Here is a 27,630-nt window from a genome sequence, read left to right on the forward strand (position 1 = left end):
ACCGGGAGGGAAAGTAATGGGCGTGCCAACAATGCGCATCACACAGAAGACCAAGACCTGAATATAGCTAGTGGCTTACTACAATACACACAGGATATTTGTATTAGATACTTTATTTGTAAATACAGTCATACTTGGCATAGCACATTCATACTCTATACATATCAGCTATGCATACTCTTCTATTACTTGTTATTTTTTTATTGCACTGAATTTAAGGGAGGTAGCACAAGCATTTCGCTGCACAAACTATACCTGTTGTGTGTATCTGATGAATACAATTTTATAAGTATTCATACAACTCCAAACATCCAGACTGAGAAAAACTATACCATTGACAAAGTGGTCCTATTTATGGAATAACAAGCTAATTTATTTCAACAAACTACTCCTCAATTTACTTTTGTGTATGTATTGATGATATGGATAACTACTAACGTAACGGTCTTGTTCAAATAGGATTACATTTGTGATTGAGTTTAACCGTCAAACTCTTTAAGAAAAAGAAAGTGCAGGTAAGGTTGATTTAATGGCATAAAGACAACAGCAATTTACTTGTGATATACACGGCACAGAAAAAGTATGTGGGCACCTGCTCGTCGAACATCTCATTCCAAAATCATGGACATTAATAGAGTTAGTCCCACCCTTTTTTCTAACAGCCTCCTCTCTTCTGGGAATGTTGGAACATTGTTGGAACATTGCTGCGGGGACTTCGATTCAGCCACAAGAGCATTAGTTAGGTTGGGCACTGATGTTGGCCAATTAGGCCTGGCTTGCAGTCAGCGTTCAAATTCATCCCAAAGGTGTTTGATGGAGTTGAGGTCAGGGCTCTGTGCAGGCCAAGCAAGTTCTCAACCAACCACTTCTGTATGCACCTCTCTTTGTGCATGGGGGCATTGTCATGCTGAAACAGGAAAGTGCTTCCCCAAACTGTTGCCACAAAGTTGGAAGCACAGAATAGTTTGCTGTAACGATTTCCCTTCACTGGAACTATGGGGCCTAGTCCGAACCATGAAAAACAGCCCCAGACCATTATTCCTCCTCCACGACACTATTCTTTCAGGCAAGTAGCATTGTCATTCATCCGTCTGACTGCCAGATGGTGAAGTGTGACTCATCACTCCAGAGAACGTGTTTCCAATGTTCCAGAGTCCAATGGTGGCGAGCTTTACACCACTCCAGCCGACGCTTGGCAATGCGCTTGGTGATCTTAGGCTTGTGTGCGGCTGCTCAGCCATGGAAACCCATTTCATGAAGCTCCCGATGATCAGTAATGTGCTGACTTTGCTTCTAGAGGCAGTTTGGAACTCGGTAGTGAGTGTTGCAACCTAGGGCAAAAGATTTCTACGCGCTACTCGCTTCAGCACTCGCCAATCCTGTTCTGTGAGCCTGTGTTGCCTACCACTTTGCGGTTGGGCTGTTGCTCCTAGACATTTCCACTTCACAATAACAGCACTGTGTTGACAGGGGCAGCTATGGCAGGGCAGAAATATGAAGGAAAAAAATGACTTTTTGGAAAGTCACAGGGCTCTTCAGTACGAGCCATTCTACTGCCAATGTTTGACTATAGCAATTGCATGGCTGTGTGCTCGATTTCATACACCTGTCAGCAACGAGTGTGCCTGAAATAATCGTATCCACTAATTTGAAAGGGTGTCCACATACTTTTGGCAATGTAGTGTACATTGAATGGCAAAAAGGAGATGTGAAAAACTAACAATATAGTAAATTAACCTTAGTGGGAATAAAATTGTAGTTTTAGACAAGTATTGTTGTCCATCTATGCACTTGTCTATTTTCCATGGAACTCATTAAGAAGCCTTGGCTGCAAATTTCCACCTCTGTAGCCACTGCTGAAAAGTCAGTCCCCCCTTGCGCATGTCAGGCAGAGCAAACTGAGAAGGCTGATCCCACCTGCAGACAGAACAAATAAATTTATTGTCAATCGTCTAGCTGGTGAATAATATTGAGGTTTAATAAAAAGGGAGCTCTATGTGAGAAAGATTTGATGGGAACACTTACCAATAGGAAATGGCAGTCTTGACCTGATTCCCGTAAGAAAGGCCCTGTGAGCAGCACTGGGTGAGCTCCCAAACCCTGGGTAACAAAGACTGAAGCAGCTCCTTATCTTCCTCCAGGACACGTAGCAGGAGGGCTAAGAAGAAATAAAGAAAAGGGAGATTAAAAGGGAGACGAAGATAGTCAGACATGTAAAACTGAATGGTTAACCAGGTAAAGAGCAGTGATAGTGTGATTGGAGTCTGATTGAATGGCATCTAGCTAACCCATTTGTTAGTTTGCAGCTTTGAACTCTATAGAAGACCTGTACCTTGTTGGTCAGGTGCAGGTAGCAGCGCTCCTTGCTTCTCTACATTTGCTAAAGAGGAGGAGTGAAATTGCAGCAAACGACGCAGAAAGCGAAGCTCCAAATGCTGGGATAGAGCTTGCGAGTACAGTTCCTCAGGGGCCTGGCAGAGAAACAGAGACACAGAATAGAGAATATATAAATAAACAGGATAAGAGCAAAAAGCAAACCTCTAGGTACATAAAATGGTCATGGAATAATCTGTTAGGACTCACCCTGTACATTGGAAAAGCCATGCTTTGACATAGATTGTGGAAGGGCGAGGAATGCAAGCGATGGATAGATAACCACGCAGCTGGAATTCTCTGCTCGCTGAAATGTATATCAAATCAAATTTATTTATATAGCCCTTCGTACATCAGCTGATATCTCAAAGTGCTGTACAGAAACCCAGCCTAAAACCCCAAACAGCAAGCAATGCAGGTGTAGAAGCACGGTATAGCAGATGACATAACTTAAACATCTGAAAAATCTCCCTCTGAGCATTTTTTCTCAGCCAGACCAATTACTAAAAACATGTTTTATTTTAATTAAATTTGCAAGTCAGTTAAGAACAAATTTGTATTTACAATGACGGCCTACCAAAAGGTCTCCTGCGGAGATGGGGTCTGGGATTAAAAATAAATACAAATATAGGATAAACACACATCATGACAAGAGTTAACTGTACATAAAGAGAGACCTACAATGACAGCACAGCATGGTAGCAACAACATGGCAGCAGCACAACATGGTTGTAGCACAAAACAGGGTACAAACATTGTTGGGCACAGACAACAAAGGGCAAGAAGGTAGACAACAATACATCACAAAAAGCAGCCACAACTGTCAGTAAGAGTGTCCATGATTGAGTATTTGAATTAAGAGATTGAGATAAAACTGTTCAGTTTGAGTGTTTGTTGCAGCTCGTTCAAGTCGCTAGCTACAGCGAACTGAAAAGAGGAGCGACCCAGGAATGTGTGCGCTTTGGGGACCTTTAACAGAATGTGACTGGCAGGACGGGTGTTGTATGTCTAGGATGAGGGCTGAAGTAGATATCTCAGATAGGAGGGAGTGAGGCCTAAGAGGGTTTTATGAATAAGCAACAACCAGTGGGTCTTGCGAAGGGTATACAGAGATTCTTCTTACCAAACCACATAACCTTTGTTTTGGAGGTGTTCAGAACAAGGTTAAGGGCAGAGAAAGCTTGTTGGACACTAAGAAAGCTTTGTCGGGGAGGGGCCAGCTGAGTATAAGACTATCATCTGCATATAAATGGATGAGAGAGAGCTTGAGCTATGTTGTTGATGTAAATTGAGAAGAGCGTGGGGCCTAAGTTGGAGCCTTGGGGTACATCCTTGTTGACAGGCAGTGGCTGAGACATCAGATTTTCTGACTTTATACACTGCACTCTTTGAGAGAGGTAGTTAGCAAACCAGGCCAAATAACCCTCAGACACCAATATTCCTTAGCCAGCCCACAAGAATGGAATGGTCTACCGTATCAAAAGCTATGGCCAAGTCAATAAAAAAAAATCAGCACAACATTGCATAGAATCAAGGGCAATGGTGACATCATTGAGGACCTTTAAGGTTGCAGTGACACATCCATAATCTGAGCGGAAACCAGATTGCATACCAGAGAGAATACTATAGACAAAGAAAGCCAGTCAGTTGATTATTGACAAGGTTTTCCAACACTTTGATAAACAGGGCAAAATAGAAATAGGCCTATAACCATTAGGATCAGCTTGATCTCCCTCTTTAAATAGATGACTAAGAGTGGCTGCCTTCCAAGCAATGGGAACCTCCCCAGAGAGGAGGGACAGGTTAAAAAAGGTCAGAGATAGGCTTGGAGATTGTAGGGGCAGCAACCTTAAAGAAGAAAGGGTCTAAACTATCTGACCCAGGTGATTTTTGGGGGTCAAGTTTAAGGAGCTCCTTAAGCACCTCGGACTCAGTGACACCCTGCAGGGAGAAACTTTGTAGCTGGGCAGGATGAAAAAAAAAAAGGGAGGAGCATCGGGGCTAGTTGCACTGGAAATGTTGGACGGGCAAGGAGGCATGGCTGAGTTAAAATGGAATCCTGACTAATTTAAGTGGTGATTAAAGCGCTCAGCCATGTGCTTCTTGTCAGTAACAACCACATCATCAACTTTAAGGGACATGGGCAGCTGAGGAGGGTGGTTTATTCTCCAGAACTTCTTGGGGTTAGACCCACAGAGAGAGAACTGCTCCTTAAAGAAAATATCTTTGGCCTTCCGGATAGCCTGAGTGCACTTAGTTCTCATTTGCCTGAATGAGAGCCAGTCAGCCTTATGATCAGAAGATGTCAACTCACCCATCAAACACCAACAAATGGGAAGCTCTTACCCTTCAATGAGCCTGCGATCAAGTGTTACTAGTGACACGTTTCCAAACTGTCTGGCCTCCTGGGACACAGAGTTGTGAAGCCTATTGGCTGCTGAAAGAACTTCACCAAACTGGGGAGTCAGTTTTCCCTGGACAAACTGGCCAATCTGGGGTCAGACAAGAGAGAGGAACAGGTTGATTTAGATGGCCACTGTTTACACAGTATGCATTAGAGTACACAGAAGCATATAGAGGGCCTACCTCCTTGTGCACGCGAGTCAGTTCAGTCTTAGCTGTTGAATTCCCCTTGATCAGACCTCTTGTCTGTTCCTGCCTGACGTCCTATGAAGAAAAACATGACAAAAGTGTGTCACACTTATTTAGGTTAACATGTGGCAAGTGGTGAAATGCTGTGGTGTTGTGTGTGGAAGACAAAGGTAGAAATACAGACTGCAAAAAACAGTACATTTCCTCACCACAAGCTGTCTGAAGTCCGTGATGCTCTGCCATTGTCTCCGCAGGTTGCGAAGGGCCTCCTGTCTGTCCCTGGCATGTTGCTCCATTTCAACACACTGGTTTCGCACACCATCTCGCACTGCTACCTGCATCACACACTGCATCTCCAGCTCAAACACTGACCTGGGCAGGAGGGAAACATGTGAGAAAAGAAACCAGAGCACTTTGATGAATTGACATGACTTCATTAGAGGCTGAGCAAGTTTATTAATGACAAAACAAAAATGTTGTGGAAAAAGCCAATCTGTAGTGCAGACGTACTGCGCCAGGGCTTGGGTTTGAGATTCCCCACCAAGGAGCTCCAACTCTGCCTCATTCTTTCGGGCATGAAACTGGGTCTTCAGCTGTTGAATTTGTGAACGCGTTTGAGCCAGTTCCATCAGACTCTGTTCCACCTCCTCCCAGGCTGACTGCAAAAGGATCAGACACAGATATCAACTACAGCAACAGTGAACTACAGTACTGTTCAAGCCTATGCAGTGTCTTTACCCCATGTAGGTATTTTAGTGTAAACTGAAATGTGTGTAAAGCACCTGTAAAAGAGTCTTAACGGGTGGTAGCTCTTCCTCTTCTTTCGAGATGTCTAACAGGTGATTACTCTCGTAGCGAAACCTAAAACAAAACAGATACATTTGACCTTTAATTCCAATCCATGCAGATTTTTGTCCAGCCACATTTAATATAAAAAAACAATTTACCGTAATGCGGCAACATCATGAGCCACATCCAATGAGGCAAGCTTCTCCTGCAATGTAATTTCCTGTCCCAAGGCCAGGTACTGCAAGGCTGACAACACTTGGTTTGGAGGATAGCATCGCAACATGTCCTGATGAGATAAAAATTATAATATCATTCTCACTCAACTGAAGCAAATATGAAACAGATTGTTATGTACATTGTCGTCGGGAAAGTATTTTAGTATTTAGACCCCTTGACTTTTTCCACATTTTGTTACGTTAAAGCCTTATTATAAAATGGATTAAATAAAACATCTCAGCAATTTTGACAATACCCCATAATGACAAAGCGAAAAGAGTTTACATTTTTGAAAATATATATAAAAAATGAAATACCTTACATAAGTATTCAGACCCTTTGCTATGAGACTCTTAATTGAGCTCAGGTGCATCCTGTTTCCATTGATCATCCTTGAGATGGTTCTACAACTTGATTGGAGTCCACCTTTGGTAAATTTAGTTGATTGGACATGATTTGGAAAGGCACACCTGTCTATATAAGGTCCCAGTTGACAGTGCATGTCAGAGCAAAACCCAAGCCGTGAGGTCAAAGCAATTGTCCGTAGAGCTCCGAGACACTATAAGAGCTCAAGAGTTCCTCTGTGGAGATGGGAAGGAAGGACAACCATCTCTACAGCACTCCACCAACCAGGCCTTTATGGTAGAGTGGCCAGACAGAAGCCACTCATTAAAAAAGGCACATAACAGCCTGCTTTGAGTTTGCCAAAATGCACCTAAAGACTCTCAGACCAGGAGAAGATACTCTGGTCTGATGAAACCAAGATTGAACTCTTTGGCCTGAATGCCAAGTGTCACGTCTGAAGGAAACCTGGCACCATCCTTACGTTGAAGCATAATGGTGGCAGTATTATGCTGTGGGGATGTTCTTCAGCGGCAGGGACTGGGAGACAAGTCAGGATTGAGGCAAAGATGAAAGGCGCTATGGAGCAGGTTAGGACCTCAGACTGGGGTTACGGTGGGGTTAAGGTGTGGTAGGGTTAAGGTGTGGCAGGGTAGCCTAGTGGTTAAAGCGTTGAACTAGTAACCGGAAGGTTGCAAGTTCAAACCCCCGAGCTAACAAGGTACAAATCTGTCGTTCTCCCCCTGAACAGGCAGTTAACCCACTGTTCCTAGGCCGTCATTGAAAATAAGAATGTGTTCTTAACTGACTTGCCTAGTTAACTAAAGATAAAATAAAAAAGGTTTACCTTCCAACAGGACAACAACCCTAAGCACACAGCCAAGACAACGCAGGAGTGGCTTCGAGACAACTGAGTAAAGGGTATAAATATTTATGTACATGTGTTATCTCTTCTAAAAACCTGTTTTCGCTTTGTCATTATGGAGTATTGTGTGTCGATTGATGAGGGGAAAAAAACAATTTAATAAATTTTAGAATAAGGCTGTAACGTAACAAAATGTGGAAAAAGTCAAGGGGTTTGAAAACTTTCCGAAGGCACTAACTAGATGCAAACAACAATGCAACTTACCTCCACAGCACTTAACCAATGGTGAAATACTGCAGTTCTCTGTTCACGAGTCAAGCTGAAGACAGAGTCAATGATGATTTAGCAATAGAAGAATGCCATGGATGACTCTGGTTCCTATATAAAACCATCTGATAATTCTTACTGTGTGGCAGTGGAGGATGCCATTTTCAGCTCACTCTCTTGTAAAGACTGGAAGAAGAGGAGTCTTTCATCACACAGCTCTCTCACATTACGCTAAGGAGGAAGAGAAAGACGATTAGTCCAATACAAAACCATCACAGATTATATCTTATAAAGCATCATCATTAGAAATTAAGTAAAATCACTTACCAAAACCTGAGGCTCTGCTCCTGTTGGGTTGAGATATTCCCCACTGCTATTGGAGGCTTCATTTCCAAACACCACCTCCAGCTCTGCCTTCCTGCAAAACACACCAAAAGCAAAGAATGGATTTGGGCTGGGTTTGCGGCATTAGAATGTATGTAGAAGTGTGTTAAGAAATGGTAAGGGTAAACAGAGGCTCTAGCAAGCACACCTAGACAGCTGCTCCAGAACCTGGGAGTGTCCACTGATTTTGCGGGTATCCTCTGAGAGAACCTGGCGCTCATTCATGCAGCGCTGCTTAAAGGCCTGTAAAAGCAGCTCCCTGCGTTGGTTCTCCTCCACCACTTCCCAGCTCCAGTTAATGGACACTTCTACTCAATACAAAAGAAACGTTACAGCACAAAATGTCACAGCAAAAGTCGTCATCAACATATCAGCATATACAGTGCTTTGCGAAAGTATTCGGCCCCCTTGAACTTTGCGACCTTTTGCCACATTTCAGGCTTCAAACATAAAGATATAAAACTGTATTTTTTTGTGAAGAATCAACAACAAGTGGGACACAATCATGAAGTGGAACGACATTTATTGGATATTTCAAACTTTTTTAACAAATCAAAAACTGAAAAATTGGGCATGCAAAATTATTCAGCCCCCTTAAGTTAATACTTTGTAGCGCCACCTTTTGCTGCGATTACAGCTGTAAGTCGCTTGGGGTATGTCTCTATCAGTTTTGCACATCGAGAGACTGACATTTTTTCCCATTCCTCCTTGCAAAACAGCTCGAGCTCAGTGAGGTTGGATGGAGAGCATTTGTGAACAGCAGTTTTCAGTTCTTTCCACAGATTCTCGATTGGATTCAGGTCTGGACTTTGACTTGGCCATTCTAACACCTGGATATGTTTATTTTTGAACCATTCCATTGTAGATTTTGCTTTATGTTTTGGATCATTGTCTTGTTGGAAGACAAATCTCCGTCCCAGTCTCAGGTCTTTTGCAGACTCCATCACGTTTTCTTCCAGAATGGTCCTGTATTTGGCCCCATCCATCTTCCCATCAATTTTAACCATCTTCCCTGTCCCTGCTGAAGAAAAGCAGGCCCAAACCATGATGCTGCCACCACCATGTTTGACAGTGGGGATGGTGTGTTCAGGGTGATGGGCTGTGTGGCTTTTACGCCAAACATAATGTTTTGCATTGTTGCCAAAAAGTTCAATTTTGGTTTCATCTGACCAGAGCACCTTCTTCCACATGTTTGGTGTGTCTCCCAGGTGGCTTGTGGCAAACTTTAAACTACACTTTTTATGGATATCTTTAAGAAATGGCTTTCTTCTTGCCACTCTTCCATAAAGGCCAGATTTGTGCAATATACGACTGATTGTTGTCCTATGGACAGAGTCTCCCACCTCAGCTGTAGATCTCTGCAGTTCATCCAGAGTGATCATGGGCCACTTGGCTGCATCTCTGATCAGTCTTCTCCTTGTATGAGCTGAAAGTTTAGAGGGACGGCCAGGTCTTGGTAGATTTGCAGTGGTCTGGTACTCCTTCCATTTCAATATTATCGCTTGCACAGTGCTCCTTGGGATGTTTAAAGCTTGGGAAATCTTTTTGTATCCAAATCCGGCTTTAAACTTCTTCACAACAGTATCTCGGACCTGCCTGGTGTGTTCCTTGTTCTTCATGATGCTCTCTGCGCTTTTAACGGACCTCTGAGACTATCACAGTGCAGGTGCATTTATACGGAGACTTGATTACACACAGGTGGATTGTATTTATCATCATTAGTAATTTAGGTCAACATTGGATCATTCAGAGATCCTCACTGAACTTCTGGAGAGAGTTTGCTGCACTGAAAGTAAAGGGGCTGAATAATTTTGCACGCCCAATTTTTCAGTTTTTGATTTGTTAAAAGTTTAAATATCCAATAAATGCCGTTCCACTTCATGATTGTGTCCCACTTGTTGTTGATTCTTCACAAAAAAAATACAGTTTTATATCTTTGCTTGAAGCCTGAAATGTGGCAAAAGGTCGCAAAGTTCAAGGGGGCCGAATACTTTCGCAAGGCACTGTACAAACCTAGCACAATTTAGGATGTGGAAAACCAAAGTATACAGTGGGGTCCAAGAGTATTGACACCCTTGATAAAAATGATCAAAAGTTACAAACAATTCAAATAGGCTCAGTAACGACATCTTCACAAGGTGAGGTTAAGAAAGGTATTGAAAACAGGGGTGTCAATTTTGACCCCTACCTTTTAGAGAAAGAAAATATGACTTGTTACAAATTCTCTGAGCAATTGTAGTTGTGTAATATAATTTCCCAATTTTTTTAGAGCATACAACATAGCTCAGTATTTGAATTATACATTTTTTACAGCCATTTTTTTGCCTATTTCAGACCCCACTGTATGCCTATTTGTTAAAAGGCTAACCTTCAGTAACTAGCTGTGCTTCAGTCCCATTGATTTGAGAGTCCAGGTGGTTGAGTTCAGCTCTCAGCTCCTCTATCTGCTCCTGAAGCTCAAGCCGCTTAGCAGCATCACTCTGCCCCGCTACCTTTTTTAACTGCACACAGAAAACATAATGCTAACTGACAGTCTAAAAATTGTGATACTGTACCTACAGTGCATTAGGAAAGTATTCAGACCCCTTGACTTTTTCCACAGTTACATTACAGCCTTACTCTAAAATTGATTAAATATTTATTTTGACACACAACACCCCCATAATGACAAAATGAAAACAAGTTGAGAAATTTTTGCGGATGTATAAAAAACAACAACCCTAATACCTTATTTACATAAGTATTCAGACCATTTTCTGAGGCTCAGGTGCATCCTGTTTCCATTGATCATCCTTGAGATGTTTCTACAACTTGATTGAAGTCCACCTGTGGTAAATTCTATTGATTGGATAGGATTTGGAAAGGCACACACACCTATCTGTATAAGGTCCCACAGTTGACAGTACAAGTCAGAGCAAATATCAAGCCATGAGGTCAAAGGAATTGTCCGTAGAGCGCCGAGACAGGATTGTGTCGAGGCCCACATCTGGGGAAGGGTACCAAAAATTCTGAAGCGTTGAAAGTCCCTAAGGACACAGGGGGGTCTCCATCATTCTTAAATGGACGAAGTTTGGAACCACCAAGAGTCTTCCTAGAGCTGCCCGCCCAGCCAAACTGAGCAATCGGGGGGGAAGGGTCTTGGTCAGGGAGTTGACCAGAAACTGATGGTCACTCAGAGAGCTCTAGTTCCTCTGTGGAGATCAGAGAAACTTCCAGAAGAGCAACAATCTCTGCAGCACTCCACCAACCAGGCCTTTATGGTAGAGTGCCCAGAAAGATGCCACTTCTTAGTAAAAGGCACATGACAGCCCAAAATTGTGCCGGAAGAAATGGCAGCAGTTTTACGGGAGCCCAATCAATTGTACTGTTATGTTGGTTTTTTTGCATTATTTGTAACTTATTTTGTACATAATGTTTCTGCAACCGTATCTTACGGCAGAAAAGAGCTTCTGGATATCAGGACAGTGATCACTCCCCTCTGATTAGACAAAGATTTTTTCACCAACAAGCAAGACTCACATGATATTCTCCAAACACCCAGCAGGGCCGACATCCCCAGTTATTCACAAGAGGAAGTGAAGCAGGTACAGAAGACGAAGAGCCGGATGCCTCGTCAGGACCCGCAGAAGGCGAGTAGGAAAGCTGCTGTTACCGTCAATATTACTCGCCAACGTGCAATCATTGGACAATAAATTAGACAAGGTACGATCACGAATATCCTCCCAACCGGACATCTAAAACTGTAATATCCTATGTTTCACGGAATCGTGGCTGAATGACGAAATGGATATTCAGCTAGCGGGATATACGCTGCACCGGCAGGATAGAACAGCATACTCCTGTAAAACGAGGGGGGGGCGGTCTGTGCATATTTGTAAACACCAGCTGGTACATGAAATCTAAGGAAGTCTCTAGATTTTGCTCAACTGAAGTAGAGGATATTGTGATAAATTGCAGGCCACACTACCTGCCTAGAGAGTTCTCAGCTATACTTTTCGTGGCTGCTTATTTACCACCACAAACAGATGCTGGCACTAAGGCCGCACTCAGTCAGCTGTATAAGGAAATAAGCAAACAGGAAACCACTCACCCAGAGGCGGCGCTCCTAGTGGCTGGAGACTTTAATGCAGGGAAACTTAAATCAGTTCTACCAAATCTCTATCAACATGTTAAATGTGCAACCAGAGGGAAAATAATTCTAGATCACCTGTAATTCTAGATCACCTGCACAGAGACGCGTACAAAGCTCTCCTTCACCCTCCATTTCATAAATCAGACCACAACTCTATCCTCCTGATTCCTGCTTACAAGCAAAAATAAAAGCAGGAAGCACCAGTGCCTCGGTCTATAAAAAAGCCGTCAGATGAAGCAAATGCTAAACTACAGGACTGTTTTGCTATCACAGACTGGAACATGTTCCTGGATTCTTCCGATGGCATTGAGGAATACACCACATCAGGGTAGCACTCCGGGGCGGCAGGGTAGCCCAGTGGTTAGAGTGTTGGGCTAGTAACCGGAAGGTTGCAAGTTCAAAACCCTGAGCTGACAAGGTACAAATCTGTCGTTCTGCCCCTGAACAGGCAGTTAACCCACTGTTCCTAGGCCGTCATTTAAAATAAGAATTTGTTCTTAACTGACTTGCCTAGTTAAATAAAGGTGAAATATATATTTTTTTACATCACTGGCTTTATCAATAAGTGCATCGAGGACGTCGTCACCACATTGACTGTACGTACATACCCCAACCAGAAGCCATAGATTACAGGCAACATTCGCACTGAGCTAAAGGGTAGAGCTGCCGCTTTCAAAAATACAAAAGGGAAGCACAGCCGCGAGCCGCCCAGTGACACGAGCCTATCAGACGAGCTAAATCACTTCTATGCTCCATTCGAGGCAAGCAACACTGAGACATGCATGAGAGCATCAGCTCTCCGTAGCCGACATGAATAAGACCTAGTTAAACAGGTCAACATACACAAAGCTGTGGGGCCAGACGGATTACCAGGACGTGTGCTCCGGGCATGTGCTGACCAACTGGCAGCTGTCTTCACTGACATTTTCAACATGTCCCTGATTGAGTCTGTAATACCAACATGTTTCAAGCAGACCACCATAGTCCCTGTGCCCAAGAACACGAAGGCTCACGTCCGTAGCCATGAAGTGCTTTGAAAGGCTGGTAATGGCTCACATCAACACCATTATCCCAGAAACCCTAGACCCACTCCACTTCGCATACCGCCCAAACAGATCCACAGATGACAGTGCAATAGAGATGGCATCCTTTCCCAACTGGACAAAAGGAACACCTGTGAGAATGCTATTCATTGACTACAGCTCAGCGTTCAACACCATAGTACCCTCAAAGCTCATCACTAAGCTAAGGAACCTGGGACTAAACACCTCCCTCTACAACTGGAACCTGAGCTTCCTGACAGGCCACCCCCAGGTGGTGAGGGTAGGTAGCAACACATCTGCCACGCTGATCCTCAACACTGGAGCTCCCCAGGGGTGCGTGTTCAGTCCCCTCCTGTACTCCCTGTTCACCCACGACTGCATGGCCAGGTACAACTCCAACACCATCATTAAGTTTGCAGACGACACAACAGTGGTAGGCCTGATCACCGACAACGAAGAGACAGCCTATAGGGAGGAGGTCAGAGACCTGGCCGGGTGGTGCAAGAACAACCACCTATCCCTCAACGAAACCAAGACTAAGGAGATGATTGTGGACTACAGAAAAAGGAGCACCGAGCACGCCCCCATTCTCATCGACGGGGCTGTAGTGGAGAAGGTTGAGAGCTTCAGGTTCCCTGGTGTCCACATCAACAACAAACTAGAATGGTCCAAACACACTAAGACAGCCGTGAAGAGGGCACGACAAAGCCTATTCCTCCCCAGGAAACTAAAAAGATTTGACACGGGTCCTGAGATCCTCAAAAGGTTCTACAGCTGCAACATCCAGAGCATCCTGACCGGTTGCATCACTGCCTGGTACGGCAATTGCTCGGCCTCCGACCGCAAGGCATTTAGTAGTGCATACGGCCCAGTACATCACTGGGGCAAAGCTGCCTGCCATCCATGACCTCTACACCAGGTGGTGTCAGAGGAAGGTCCTAAAAATTGTCAAAGACCCCAGTCATAGACTGTTCTCTCTACTGCCGCATGGCAAGTGGTACCGGAGTGCCAAGTCTATGTCAAAAAGGCTTCTCAACAGTTTTTACCCCCAAGCCATTAGACTCCTGAACAGGTAACCAAATAGTTACCGGACTATTTGCATTGTGTGCACCCCCCCCCCCCCCCCCCCTTTACGCTGCTGCTACTCTCTTTTTATCATATATGCAGTCACTTTAATTATACATTCATGTACATACTACCTCAATTGGCCCGACCAACCAGCGCTCCCGCACAGTGGCTAACCGGGCTATCTGCATTGTGTCCCACCTCCCCCCACATCCCACGCTACTGCTACTCTGTTCATCATATATGCATAGTCACTTTAACCATATCTACATACTAACTCAATAAGCCTGACTAACCGGTGTCTGTATAAAGCCTTGCTACTGTTATTTTCAAATGTCTTTTTACTGTTGTTTTATTTCTTTACTTAACTACACACACACACACACACACACCTTTTTTTCACACTATTGGTTAAAGCCTGTAAGTAAGCATTTCACTGTAAGGTCTGTTGTATTCAGTGCACGTGACAAATAAACTTTGATTTGATTTGGGAGTTTGCCAAAAGGCATCTAAAGAACTCAAACCACGAGAAACAAATTTCTCTGGTCTGATGAAACCAAGATTGAACTCTTTGGCCTGAATGCCAAGCGTCACATCTGGAAGAAACCTGGCACCATCCCTACGGTGAAGTATGGTGGTGGCAGCATCATCATGCTGTGGGGATGTTTTTCAGCAGCAGGGACTGAGAGACTCGTCAGGATCGAGGGAAAGATGAACGGAGCAAAGTACAGAGATCCTTCATGAAAACCTGCTCCAGAGCGCTCAGGACCTCAGAATGGGGCAATGGTTCACCTTCCAACAGGACAATGACCCTAAGCACACAGCCAAGACAATGCAGGAGTGGCTTCGGGACAAGTCTCTGAATGCCCTTGATTGGCCCAGCCAGAGCCCGGACTTGAACCCAATCGAACATCTCTGGAGATACCGTAAAATAGCTGTGCAGCTACACTCCCCATCCAACCTGACAGAGCTTGAGAGGATCTGCAGAGAAGAATGTAAGAAACTCCCCAAATACAGGTGTGCCAAGCTTGTAGCGTCTTACCTAAGACTCAATGCTGTAATCCCTGCCAAAGGTGCTTAAAGTACTGAGTAAAGGATTTGAATACTTATCTAAATGTAATATTTGAGTTTTTGTATCGTCATTATGGTGTATTGTGTGTGGCTTGAAGAAAATAAGGCTGTAATGTACCAAAATGTGGAGAAAGTAAAATGTTCTGAATACTTTCTGAATGCACTATATATCAAATTATCTAGATAATTGTTACGAAATATTGGGTGTACCTCCTTATCTTGTAGAACTTTGTACCTGAGAGATCACAATGTCAAGGAAAGGCTTGTTGGCAATTCCATGGTAACGGAATTACGCAGACTCATTTTTATTCATTTTAAAATGTATGCCAAACCAAAAAAACATTGATTTCAAAGTTGTTTGTTTGTATTTTTCCCCCCTTTTCAACACCAATTTCATAGAGCCAATTACGATCATGTCATCGCTGCAACTCCCCAACGGGCTCGGGAGAAGCTACGGTCGAGTCATGCGTCCTTTCGAGACATGACCCGCCAAACCATGCTCCTTAACACCTGCCAGCTTAACACGGAAGCCAGCCGCACCAATGTGTTGGAGGAAACACAGTTCAACTGACAACCAGAAATAAGCCTGCAGGCGCCCGGCCCGACACAAGGAGTTGCTAGAGCGCACTGAGCCAAGCCCCACCGGCCAAACCCTCCCCTAACCCAGATGACGCTGGGCCAATTGTGCGCTGCCTGGTTACAGCCGGTTGTGACACAGGCTGGGAATGAACCCGGTCTGCAGTGCCTTAGACCACTGCGCCACTCGAGAGGCCTGATTTCGAAGTTAAACCATACAACTCTATGCACAAGGACTGCTTTAAACCATTTCTACTGAACAAATTTACCAAAATTATTTTGTGATTGAACCGTAAAGATGTGAAATTTGTTATTGGAATTATGGTAAAATCTTCCTCAGGTTTTTATGTGACCACATTTTCCAAAAACTCTGGGGAGGGTCAGCTATGACATGGTACCTTGAGATTGGGGGAATTTTTTTAATATATATTTTTAAACTTTTGGTTAAACTACAGTAAATTAAGTGGATTTACACCCGGTAACGGAATTACGGTTATGAAATTACATAATGACTCCCTGATCTGTACAACACAAATGCATATTTCTAGATATGAATGTAATTTCTCATGTTTCACAAGTATGGACAGTGCTGCACAGCAGAGCACAGTACAATACAGCAGACTAGGATTCTGTACATGCAGTACAGTAGTTTAATATACTGTACTCTGCTGTATTGTACTCTACTTACTGTACTGTGCAATCCAAACTTGTGACACATAAGTCTATGATAGGTTCAGATTTGGTCCAGTCCGTCTGTCTTTGGATGTTAACATCAAGGCCAGGGTGGACTGACCAAATTTTAACATCCATGGACGTCCGGTGTCAGTCAGTGCTCAGTGGGTGAGGATGCTGGTCACAGTAAATGGAAAGAGAGGGGTTATCACGGGTATGTGTCAGTAAGAGCTGACAGAGGTGACATTAACTGGAGAGTGAGAGAAAGGCTGTCCAGACTTGGTTTAAATGCCAGACAACAGAAAGAAAAGTTATCAGCTGAACATAACAGTATGCCCATGTAAGATGGGACAATGGCAGGTGACCCATTTGTGGTTTCTAACTTTTATGATTTCCCTATTATAGCAAATTCAGTGTCATTAGTGATTTATGCGTAATTCCAGGTTAATACACATTTGAATCACTTAATAAATCACAAAGAAATATCAGCAAAATCACTAACTAATTGGCAGGTCTATCATTACTTGTTACTTCTGTGAACATTCATTATGCTCACTTCTCATAAGGGAGAAATTATAAAATGACTTAGATGCGTGGGTTTTTGGTGACAGAATTACAACGCACAAGGAAATATTTCTTCAACTTAAAAGGTAAACAATTTCTCCAAAACTAAATTTAAGTGTTGATATTAGCTGGCAGTGGTCTTTACTTGTGTTTCTATGCATTTCTGATAACTTTTGAAACCATTTCTGGTGGATGTTTTGCAAGACCCATTTTCCATGTTTATCAAGAAATCATAGTCTTTGCTTATGTGTAATTTTTAAGATGTCAAATTATTTTAAAATGTACCTATGCCTCCGTTGCCCAAAAATATAGACTTTAGCTTTTCCTTTGACACCCAATTTGATATGCTCCTTTGAACTTCACATGTTGGAGCTCATGGGTCCTTTTCGATGGAAATGCCCTTGTACAAATGTCCATAGAACAAAACCTGTGAGTGTCATATTGGTATCAGAGAAATTAGGCAGTTACCCTGACAATAGAGTCGGTTTCATCTCCAAGACAATGAAATTACCCGTTGTACATAGCTCAAGAGAACAAAACCAAAGGATACCACTGAAGATTTCCACGCATAACCCTGACATTCCTGCAAAGAGAAAGGAATTACATCAAGATATTGGAAAAGCAAACTTATTACAAAACAAAGTCATCGTTGACCAACAAAGTATACACAAATATGTTGTAAAAACCTGTCTGCATACCCACCTCTGATTGAAAATATGTTGTGTGACATATCTCCATATTGAGGCTCCTGGGCCAACACATAACCTGAATCAAAACAAACCATATACTTGTGTTAACTCACTGATGGTCCATATTAGTTAACTTAGTCTGCCACGGTCGCTATGGAAAGCTGTAGCTGTGAACTAGCTAACGTTAGATAGCTATTAGTCGACCAACTAAACTTCACGATGGTAGTGTGGTGAATAGTGTGGGCAGACGGGAACGCCGATAAAAATGATTTCAGCACCCAAATAGGCCGCAATTACACAGAACAATCGTAAATCGTTGAGTTTAATTGGCTAGACAACTATATGAATTGTTACCAACAAAAATCAATGAGGAATAGCTCAACAAGGCCAAAAAGTAGCACAGCATAGGACATTGATGAATGACGTCGTTACCTACGTTTTAAAGTAGTTGTCGTTTGGGAGACTTTGGGGTGGTAGATTAAATTCTTCAATCGCCCACCGCTTTAGTTCCCGCAGGAGGGTCCTGTCCCCCATCCTTACCTTAGTCGAAACTAGCGAGGCGTTATCTAGCTAACGACGTTAGAAGGGTAACGTATTTATTTATTCTAAATAAAATGGCTCTGGCTGCCCGTATCTACAAGAAAGCTCGCCAAAAACGAATACTATCACGTACATATGTTAGCTTTCCAGGTGCCTGTAATAAATAGTAAGCAGGCTAAGTACTTTGTTTTCAAGTGTATGACTGTCAAAAATATCACAAGAAAAGTTCGTCTTTGCTCTGTTGGTCATTTGTTAATATTTCCCATAAAACACTTTTCTGCCAGTAATTTACAAATGGTTCAACTTCCCGCTCGCTCTGCACCATATCCGGTGACTTATTCGATGAGGTTTAACGGCGGTTGGCATCCAATATGTTGCATTACCGCCACCTACTAGACTGGAGTACAACTCCCTTATGCTTGAAAAAATAATAAATAAACAAATACCCTACCATCTAACACAACAATTACCCCCCAAAAAACAAATCTAAATGTTTTGAAATAAAAATACCACCACCCCACTACACTATAAAAGCAGGAAGCACCAGTGCCTCGGTCTATAAAAAAGTAGTCAGATGAAGCAGATGCTAAACTACATGACTGTTTTACTAGCACAGACTGGAATATGTTCTGGGATTCTTCCGATGGCATTGAGGAGTACACCACATCAGTCACTGGCTTTATCAATAAGTGCATCGAGGACGTCGTCCCCACAGTGACTGTACGTACATACCCCAACCAGAAGCCATGGATTACAGGCATAATTCGCACTGAGCTAAAGGGTAGAGCTGCCGCTTTCCATAGCGACCGTGGCAGCTTATAAGAAATCCTGCTATGCCCTCCGACAAACCATCAAACAAGCAAAGTGTCAATACAGGACTAAGATCGAATCATACTACACCGGGTCTGAAGCTTGTCGGATGTGGCAGGGGTTGCAAATGATTACAGACGACAAAGGGAAGCACAGCCGAGAGCTGCCCAGTGATACAAGCCTACCAAGGCGAGCTTCGAAGCAAGAAACACTGAAACATGCATGAGAGCATCAGCTGTTCCGGACGACTGTGTGATCACACTCTCCGCAGCCGACGTGAGTAAGACCTTTAAACAGGTCAACATTCACAAGGCCGCTGGGCCAGACGGATTACCAGGACGTGTACTCCAAGCATGCGCTGACCAAGTGTCATCACTGACATTTTCAACCTCTCCCTGTCTGAGTCTGTAATGCCAACATGTTTCAAACAGACCACCATAGTCCCTGTGCCCAAGAACAGTAACCTGCCTAAATGACTACTGACCCGTAGCACTCACGTCTGTAGGCATGAAATGCTTTGAAAGGCTGGTCATGGCTTACATCAACACCATTATCCCAGAAACCCTAGACCCACTCCAATTTGCATACCGCACCAACAGATCCACAGATGATGCAATCTCTATTGCACTCCACACTGCCCTTTCTCACCTGGACAAAAGGAACACCTACATGAGAATACTATTCATTGACTACAGCTCAGCATTCAACACCATAGTGCCCTCAAAACTCATCACTAAGCTAAGGACCCTGGGACTAAACAGCTCCCTCTGCAACTGGATCCTAGACTTCCTGACCGGCCACCCCCAGGTGGTAAGGGTAGGTAACAACACATCCGCCACGCTGATCCTCAACACAGGGGCCCCTCAGGGGTGCGTGCTCAGTCCCCTCCTGTGCTCCCTGTTCAATCATGACTGCACGGCCAGGTACAACTCCAACACCATCATTAAGTTTGATGATGACAATAGTGGTAGGTCTGATCACTGACAACAATGAGACAGCCTATAGGGAGGTCAGAGATCTGACCATGTGGTGCAAGAACAACAACCTCTCCCTCAACGTGATCATGACAATGGCGATGATTGTGGACTACAGGAGAAAGAGGACCGAGCACGCCCCCATTCTCATCGACAGGGCTGTAGTGGAGCAGGTTGAGAGCTTCAAGTTCCTTGGCGTCCACATTAACAACAAACTAACATGGTCCAAGCACACCAAGACGTGAAGAGGGCATGACAAAACCTATTCACCCTCAGGAGACTGAAAAGATTTGCCATGGGTCCTCAGATCCTCAAACGATTTTACAGCTGCACCATCAAGAACATCCTGATGGGTTGCATCACTGCCTGGTATGGCAACTGCTCGGCCTCCGACTGCAAGGCACTACAAAGGGTAGTGCGTACGGCCCAGTACATCCCCGGGGTCAAGCTTCCTGCCATCCAGGACCTCTATACCAGGCGGTGTCAGAAGAAGGCCCTAAAAATCGTCAAAGACTCCAGCAACCCTAGTCATAGACTGTTCTCTCTGCTACCAAGAGGGTTCTAAACAGCTTCTATCCCCAAGCCATAAGACTCCTGAATAGCTAGTCAAATGGCTACCCAGACTATTTGCACCCCCCATGCTGCTACTGCTCTCTGTTATTATCTATGCATAGCCACTTTAACAACCCTGTCTGCATGTACATAATTATCTCAATTACCTCGATACTGGTGCCACCGCACATTGACACATTGCCTCTGTATCGGTACCCCCTGTATTTAGCCCCGCTATTGTTATTCACTGCTGCTCTTTAATTATTTGTTTTAGCTCTTATTTTTTTCTTAATTTTCATTTTTTAGGTATTTTCTTAACTGCATCGTTGGTTCAGGGCTTGTAAGTAAGCATTTCACTATAAGGTCTACACCTGTTTTATTTGGCGTATGTGACAAATAAAATGTGATTTGATTTAGATTTATTTAAATCTATTTACTACTACCTCATGCCAACAACTTAAAGGGATGGGACACCACCACTTAACGCACCGTTACTCTTCTGATGTCAAGTCTCACACAACCAAATACTTCTCTGCAGCTGCCACCACAACCTCAATTTTCTGCAACATTCCTGCAGTACAGTTGATAACCATTGCTATAAATGCTAAAAATCTAATCTTATTGAAACATATATCACTTGACGGCCTATCCCTCTGTACTGGTACAGATCTAATACGCACACCACTCCTCTCAGGATCCCTCATCCTTGACCCGTCTTTCTCTACTTTCTTCACTGCCTTGGCATATGACAACTTCTGCACTACTCTAACCCTGAAACCTCAACCTGCCTCTCTCGCACAGGACATTTCTGAGCCCCAGCCCCATGGGCACCCCTACAATCAACAGATACCACTACTTTACCCAATGCTACACAGTCCTTTCTCTTGTCCTTCTGCACTCTTCTCACACCTAGGAACATCCCTGCTACACACTGCTGCCACATGCCCATAAGCTTGACACCTGTAACAGCGTAATGTATTCGGTACAAAAGCTTGTACAGGATAAATTATATATCCTAACATCACTTTGTCGGGCAAAGACTCAACATCAAAACTCAAAATAACAGACAATGACTTATTTCACCACTCTCGCCACTCTGTCTGCATCACACCAAACGACGAGCATCACATACACTGGGAATCTTCCCCTTCAGTTGGCCCTTTTATCATATCCGGTGACGTTTGCTATTTTATAGGATCAACAGAACGTGCAACGATCTACAACAGAACTGTCAAAGGAAAAGGGATCACAGCCTGCATCCACTCCACTTCCTTCAATAAAAAGGAAACCTTATACTCAGTGTCATAGATTTAGATAAATCTGCTTATTCCATTCCATATAAATATGTACATATTATTGCAAATAATCAATATCTATATAGGCCAAAACCAGATGGCTGTTGAGATTGACAAATTACAATTACTTGAAATCACAGAAGAAAGAAAATGATATGTATAAGCAGTTGTGTGTGGAAATGAAAACACTAGACATGTTTTGCCAATACTCTTATTCTTGATTTGCATACATTTTCTGTTAATTCCCCACATTTTACTTAGTTTCGTTTTTTCCGCCATACTATATTCAATGTAGTGCTTTGACATGTTTACTAGCAATTTAAAGAAACTGGACTTCCATGAGTGTCCCATTGTCCCATTATATTATGCATCTTGCCCAAGTCCATACAACAATAAAATATATATTTTTAAATGGCAAATAATATGACCTGACTGTAACATCATCAACTCAAAGTTTAGATCTTAACCCTCCTTTAACACATAGTTTCATCATAGACATGGAATACAAAAATCAAAACTGTAAATTGAACTGGACAATAATTGAAAAAATGATGACAAAAAAACAAAAAAAAATCTGTTAATGGTCCAGTTTCAATTGTTTCCGAGTGACAAAGTAAACACAGTTCTTTGCTCCTCCATCCTCTATGATAAGATGTTGGTTCATTATTTTGCATTATGTTGATGAATGTCCTGTGATGAATTCAAGGCATTCAATCATTAGTCTATTCCTTTTTAAATGTTTATAATTGTATTTATTTTGATTTATCAGTGGGTGCTGCAGCACTACTTCCCGTGGCTCTCTGTACTCCACTTCAGACCACACACACCTTCTGCAGGTGACCCTGCAACCGGTGCTCAGACTGGAGAGGTATGTGTGAATCATCTGCAGGATCATAAGGTCTCGACTGCCTGATGGCAACTGGTCTGCGTTCTATGCCAAAGAGACTGATGAAATGAACAACCAATATGCAACATCTATAATGGACATTTCCACAGAAGGGTGTTTTTCCCCCCTGAATGCTCACCAACTCTAGCAGTGTGTCCCTCTAGTGTAAAAAGCTTTTTGCCAGCTGCTGCATCCCAGATCTATACGTAGCCTTTGTGAGGCCCGACTGCCACATGATTGCCCCTAAATCAGAAACACACAGCATTAGAGTCAGCAAACCACACAAAAACACCAGATGTAAAAGGTGTTATGGTGGGACTGACAAACTGCAGATTATATGGAGTTGAATTTACTCACTCTGACCAGCCCACGGATGTAACAGAATCTCCCTCCACTGCTAAATCACACAGACGAGTTACCTGAAAAATAAATCAATGCACATCTGGGGGCTTGTATAGAAATGAACAGGCACTCCAGAGATAGACAAGTGCCTAAGCTTGCTTAGCACCATTAGAGCAGACCAGTCCACGAGGTTGAGGTAGAAGTCATCCTGTAGTCAGCTTCCAAGGTGACAGTTGGAACTTCTGACTGCAAAGACAGAAAACAAACCAAATGAAATTAACGTTGATTTGTAGTTAACAGTAACCACTCTGCATCTTTACAGAGAGGCTGCCATTCGATCCATTCCCCTTTTACTACTGACAGGTGACAACAAGTTGAGAGACATTCTGTTGTCCTCATCTAGTGTGGATCTCTAAGCACTGAGAGTACTGCACATAAAAGATAGATTTGGGTCAGACCTTGCTCCAAATAACTCCATGTAGCTTGGAAATGAGAGATACAGTGAGACATTCTTACACCAAAGAGACTCATCTTTTCTAGTGTGGAGGGCTGCAACTGTTTGTCCTCTGTCTGGGGGTCCTTTGTTGATGTCTGCTCCGAGCAGCTAATTTTTCAGCAAAGCAGATAAGACCAGCCCATCCGCTAATAGAGAACCACAGTTACATGAATGTACACTTACCAAATAGTTTATTTGGTACACCCATCTAGTACCGGGTTGGCCCCCCTTTGCCTCCAGAACAACCTGAATTATTCGGGGCATTCTACAAGGTGTCGAAATGTTCCACAGAGATGTTGGTCCATGCTGACGCGATGGCATAACGCAGTTGCTGCAGATTGGACGGCGATACATTCATGCTGCCAGCAGCCCGTTCCATCTCATCACAAAGATGCTCTATTGGGTTGAGGTCTGCGCAGGGCCACTCAACTAAATTGAACTCGCTGTCATTTTCCAGGCAATGTTTTTCCACTCCTCAAATTGAGCCGTTTCGACCACACCGGGTTCGTCTGCTGCAATAGCCATCCATGACAAGAACGGACGAGTTGTGTGTTCCAAGATGCCGTTCGGCACACCACTGTTGTACTGAGCCGGTATTTGTTTGTTTGTGGCCAGCCTTTCAGCTTGCGCAATTATTGAAATTATACACTCACCGGCCAGTTTATTAGATACACCATCCCATTCACGAAAATGAATCGCTCCTACAAACCGTGAGTCATTTGGCCATGGCTTGCTATATAAAGCAGGCAGATGGGCATCGAGTCATCCACTGTTCGAGTGAACCTTAAAATTGGCCAAACGAGTGACCTAAGCGACTTTGAACGTGGCATAATCGTCGGTGCCAGGCTTGCCGGATCCAATATCTCAAACTGCTGCACTGCTGGGCTTTTCATGCACAACAGAGTCTAGGATTTACCGAGAATGTTGCGACAAATAAAAAACATCCAGTCAGCATCAAACCTGTGGGCAAAAACAGCTTCTTGAAGAGAGAGGTCGAAGGAGTGCACACTGTATGCCTTTCTTAGGTGCTGGTAATTTCCTATGATGTGGCTTAGTTTGTCATGTTACTTACCTTGGTTGCTGTCAGATGTTGCATCCTTTCTTTTTCCATTCTGACTTGATCGCTCATTTTCCTAAAAACACAAATGACATTTTTTTTTTAAATGATCCATGAGCTGACTAAATTTGTCAAATTAAGCTATAGGGAGTTAATGTATCAGGGGAAATCTATTTAAATTCATTGACTTTTTGACAGCATTCCTTTTGATATAAAAAAAAAGAAAATATACTGCACATGCTTGGCCATGGAAAAAGTGGCCAGAAAGTGACTTTTTTTTTTTACCTGAATGCCAAAACATTTATGAGATAAAGGTGCTTAAAGTAGCCCCTTTTTGCATACCCCACCATATTATGCGACATCCATGTTTTTATCACTGGAAAAGATAAACGGTTGAGTTCGATATCATTTAAAAGCTTAAAAATAGTGTTGTAAAACAATTTTATAATTTCTTAAAATTAAGCACATTAGGATTGATGTAGTTAAAGGGAAAGAGTCTGCAATGGACCTCACTCTGGTATCTTGTGTGATGGCAGGAATCTGTGAGTGTGAGGAATGGGAGGAGTCAACAGTAGGGAGTGATCATTACCCCATAGTATGCACAGTAGGCCAGAGGGAGGTGGAGGTGTCAGTGGATGGAGTAGGCAGGTGGGTGATTGAAAGGGCAAAGTGGGATCAGTTTCAGGAGTTAAGTGAGCGGGTGATGGCTCGGGTGGATTTGAGAGGGGAAGTGGATAGTATGAATAACTGGGTGAGAATAGCGTTAGTGGGAGCAGATACCTAAGAGTTCAGGGAGGAGGAGGAAAGCAGTCGCATGGTGGACAGAGGAGTGTGGGGCAATGGTGAGGAGTAGGAACAGGGCATTTAGAGTACTGAAAAGGACACAACATCCAACATCTGATTCAGTATAAGCAGGCCCAGGCTCTGGTGAGGAGAACTATTCGTCAGGCAAAGAAGTCATGTTGGTGTCGGTTCTGTGACACCATTGGAAGGACGACACCAGTGGGAGAAGTGTGGGGGATGATTAAGCGGATGAGTGGGGTCAGAAGGGAGTGGGATTATCCAGTGTTGACGACTGGGGAGGATGTGGTCGTAAGATGAGGAGATAGCAAAGATGATGGCCGAAGCGTTTGTCCAAGTGCATAGCTCGGCAAATTTGTCAGAGGAGGGGCAGAGGGGGAGAGAGAGAACAAGAGAGGAGCATCCTGGAGTGCTGGATAGGAGGGAGGATGTAAATGATGTGTTGAATGCACCATTTACAATGGTAGAGGTGAAAAGGGCAGATCTAGACAAAAAAGATCTAGAAGTAGACATTACAATGTTGTTAATGTTTCAGCTGCACACAGGGGACATCCTACTAAGTGCCTCAGTGCTAACAGTGTAACTCTGGTTCATATACACTGCTCAAAAAAATAAAGGGAACACTAAAATAACACATCCTAGATCTGAATGAATTAAATATTCTTATTCAATATATTTTCTTTACATAATTGAATGTGCTGACAACAAAATCACACAAAAATTATCAAAAATCAAATTTATCAACCCATGGAGGTCTGGATTTGGAGTCACACTCAAAATTAAAGTGGAAAACTACACTACAGGCTGATCCAACTTTGATGTAATGTCCTTAAAACAAGTCAAAATGAGGCTCAGTAGTGTGTGTGGCCTCCACGTGCCTGTATGACCTCCCTACAACGCCTGGGCATGCTCCTGATGAGGTGGCAGATGGTCTCCTGAGGGATCTCCTCCCAGACCTGGACTAAAGCATCCGCCAACTCCTGGACAGTCTGTGGTTGGTGGATGGAGCGAGACATGATGTTCCAGATGTGCTCAATTGGATTCAGGTCTGGGGAACGGGCAGGCCAGTCCATAGCATCAATACCTTCCTCTTGCAGGAACTGCTGACACATTCCAGCCACATGAGGTCTAGCATTGTCTTGCATTAGGAGGAACCCAGGGCCAACCGCACCAGCATATGGTCTCACAAGGGGTCTGAGGATCTCATCTTGGTACCTAATGGCAGTCAGGCTACCTCTGGCGAGCACATGGAGGGCTGTGTGGCCCCCCAAAGAAATGCCACCCCACACCATGACTGACCCACCGCCAAACCGGTCATGGAGGATGTTGCAGGCAGCAGAACGTTCTCCACGGCGAATTTGTGGCGAATTTGCCAATCTTGGTGTTCTCTGGCAAATGCCAAACGTCCTGCACGGTGTTGGGGGTTGTGCTTACAGCCCACCTGTGGACGTCGGGCCCTCATGGAGTCTGTTTCTGACCGTTTGAGCAGACACATGCACATTTGTGGCCTGCTGGAGGTCATTTTGCAGGGCTCTGGCAGTGCTCCTCCTTGCACAAAGGCGGAGGTAGCGGTCCTGCTGCTGGGTTGTTGCCCTCCTACGGCCTCCTCCACGTCTCCTGATGTACTGGCCTGTCTCCTGGTAGCACCTCCATGCTCTGGACACTACGCTGACAGACACAGCAAACCTTCTAGCCACAGCTCGCATTGATGTGCCATCCTGGATGAGCTGCACTACCTGAGCCACTTGTGTGGGTTGTAGACTCCGTCCCATGCTACCACTAGAGTGAAAGCACCGCCAGCATTCAAAAGTGACCAAAACATCAGCCAGGAAGCATAGGAACTGAGAAGTGGTCTGTGGTCACCACCTGCAGAACCACTCCTTTATTGGGGGTGTCTTGCTAATTGCCTATAATTTCCACCTGTTGTCTATGCCATTTGCACAACAGCATGTGAAATGTATTGTCAATCAGTGTTGCTTCCTAAGTGGACAGTTTGATTTCACAGAAGTGTGATTGACTTGGAGTTACATTGTGTTGTTTAAGTGTTCCCTTTATTTTTTTGAGCAGCGTACATATGATTACTGCATACAATAGCTGTAGGATCGACAGAGGCATTCAGGGGAGTTAGAGGGACAAATTAGCTTACTTACATTGTGACTGCCAACACCCCTATGATAATGTACATTTGCTGCAGAATTACGTCAACTCAGCGACACAATGGTAGGGATTATCTGAGC

General features: G+C 43.7%; 1 protein-coding gene and 1 long non-coding RNA gene across 3 annotated transcripts; both read right to left on the reverse strand.

The window, feature by feature from the left end:
• Positions 1-95: 95 nt before the first annotated feature.
• LOC109897955 (HAUS augmin-like complex subunit 5) lies at positions 96-18,500 on the reverse strand. The gene is made up of 19 exons (XM_020492644.2): positions 18,077-18,500; positions 17,654-17,716; positions 17,502-17,534; positions 15,350-15,374; positions 10,197-10,329; positions 7,977-8,136; positions 7,772-7,862; positions 7,584-7,675; positions 7,442-7,496; positions 5,913-6,040; positions 5,748-5,826; positions 5,476-5,624; positions 5,175-5,337; positions 4,960-5,040; positions 4,720-4,865; positions 2,584-2,680; positions 2,333-2,471; positions 2,026-2,158; positions 96-1,917 (listed from the first exon to the last, which is right to left on the reverse strand). The coding sequence occupies exons 1-19, from the start codon at positions 18,172-18,174 to the stop codon at positions 1,815-1,817; spliced, it is 1,968 nt and encodes a 655-aa protein (XP_020348233.1). The 5' UTR covers positions 18,175-18,500; the 3' UTR covers positions 96-1,814.
• Positions 18,501-22,018: 3,518 nt separating this feature from the next.
• LOC109898787 (uncharacterized) lies at positions 22,019-24,668 on the reverse strand. 2 transcript variants are annotated; one of them, XR_004211181.1, is made up of 5 exons: positions 24,608-24,668; positions 23,206-23,285; positions 23,055-23,116; positions 22,837-22,940; positions 22,019-22,742 (listed from the first exon to the last, which is right to left on the reverse strand). It is a non-coding gene; the product is annotated as an uncharacterized LOC109898787 (long non-coding RNA). The 2 variants fall into 2 exon arrangements; XR_004211180.1 differs by having other exon boundaries at positions 23,055-23,285.
• Positions 24,669-27,630: the final 2,962 nt, after the last annotated feature.

The sequence above is a fragment of the Oncorhynchus kisutch genome, linkage group LG10 (assembly GCF_002021735.2).
Source record: "Oncorhynchus kisutch isolate 150728-3 linkage group LG10, Okis_V2, whole genome shotgun sequence".
Taxonomy (NCBI): domain Eukaryota; kingdom Metazoa; phylum Chordata; class Actinopteri; order Salmoniformes; family Salmonidae; genus Oncorhynchus; species Oncorhynchus kisutch.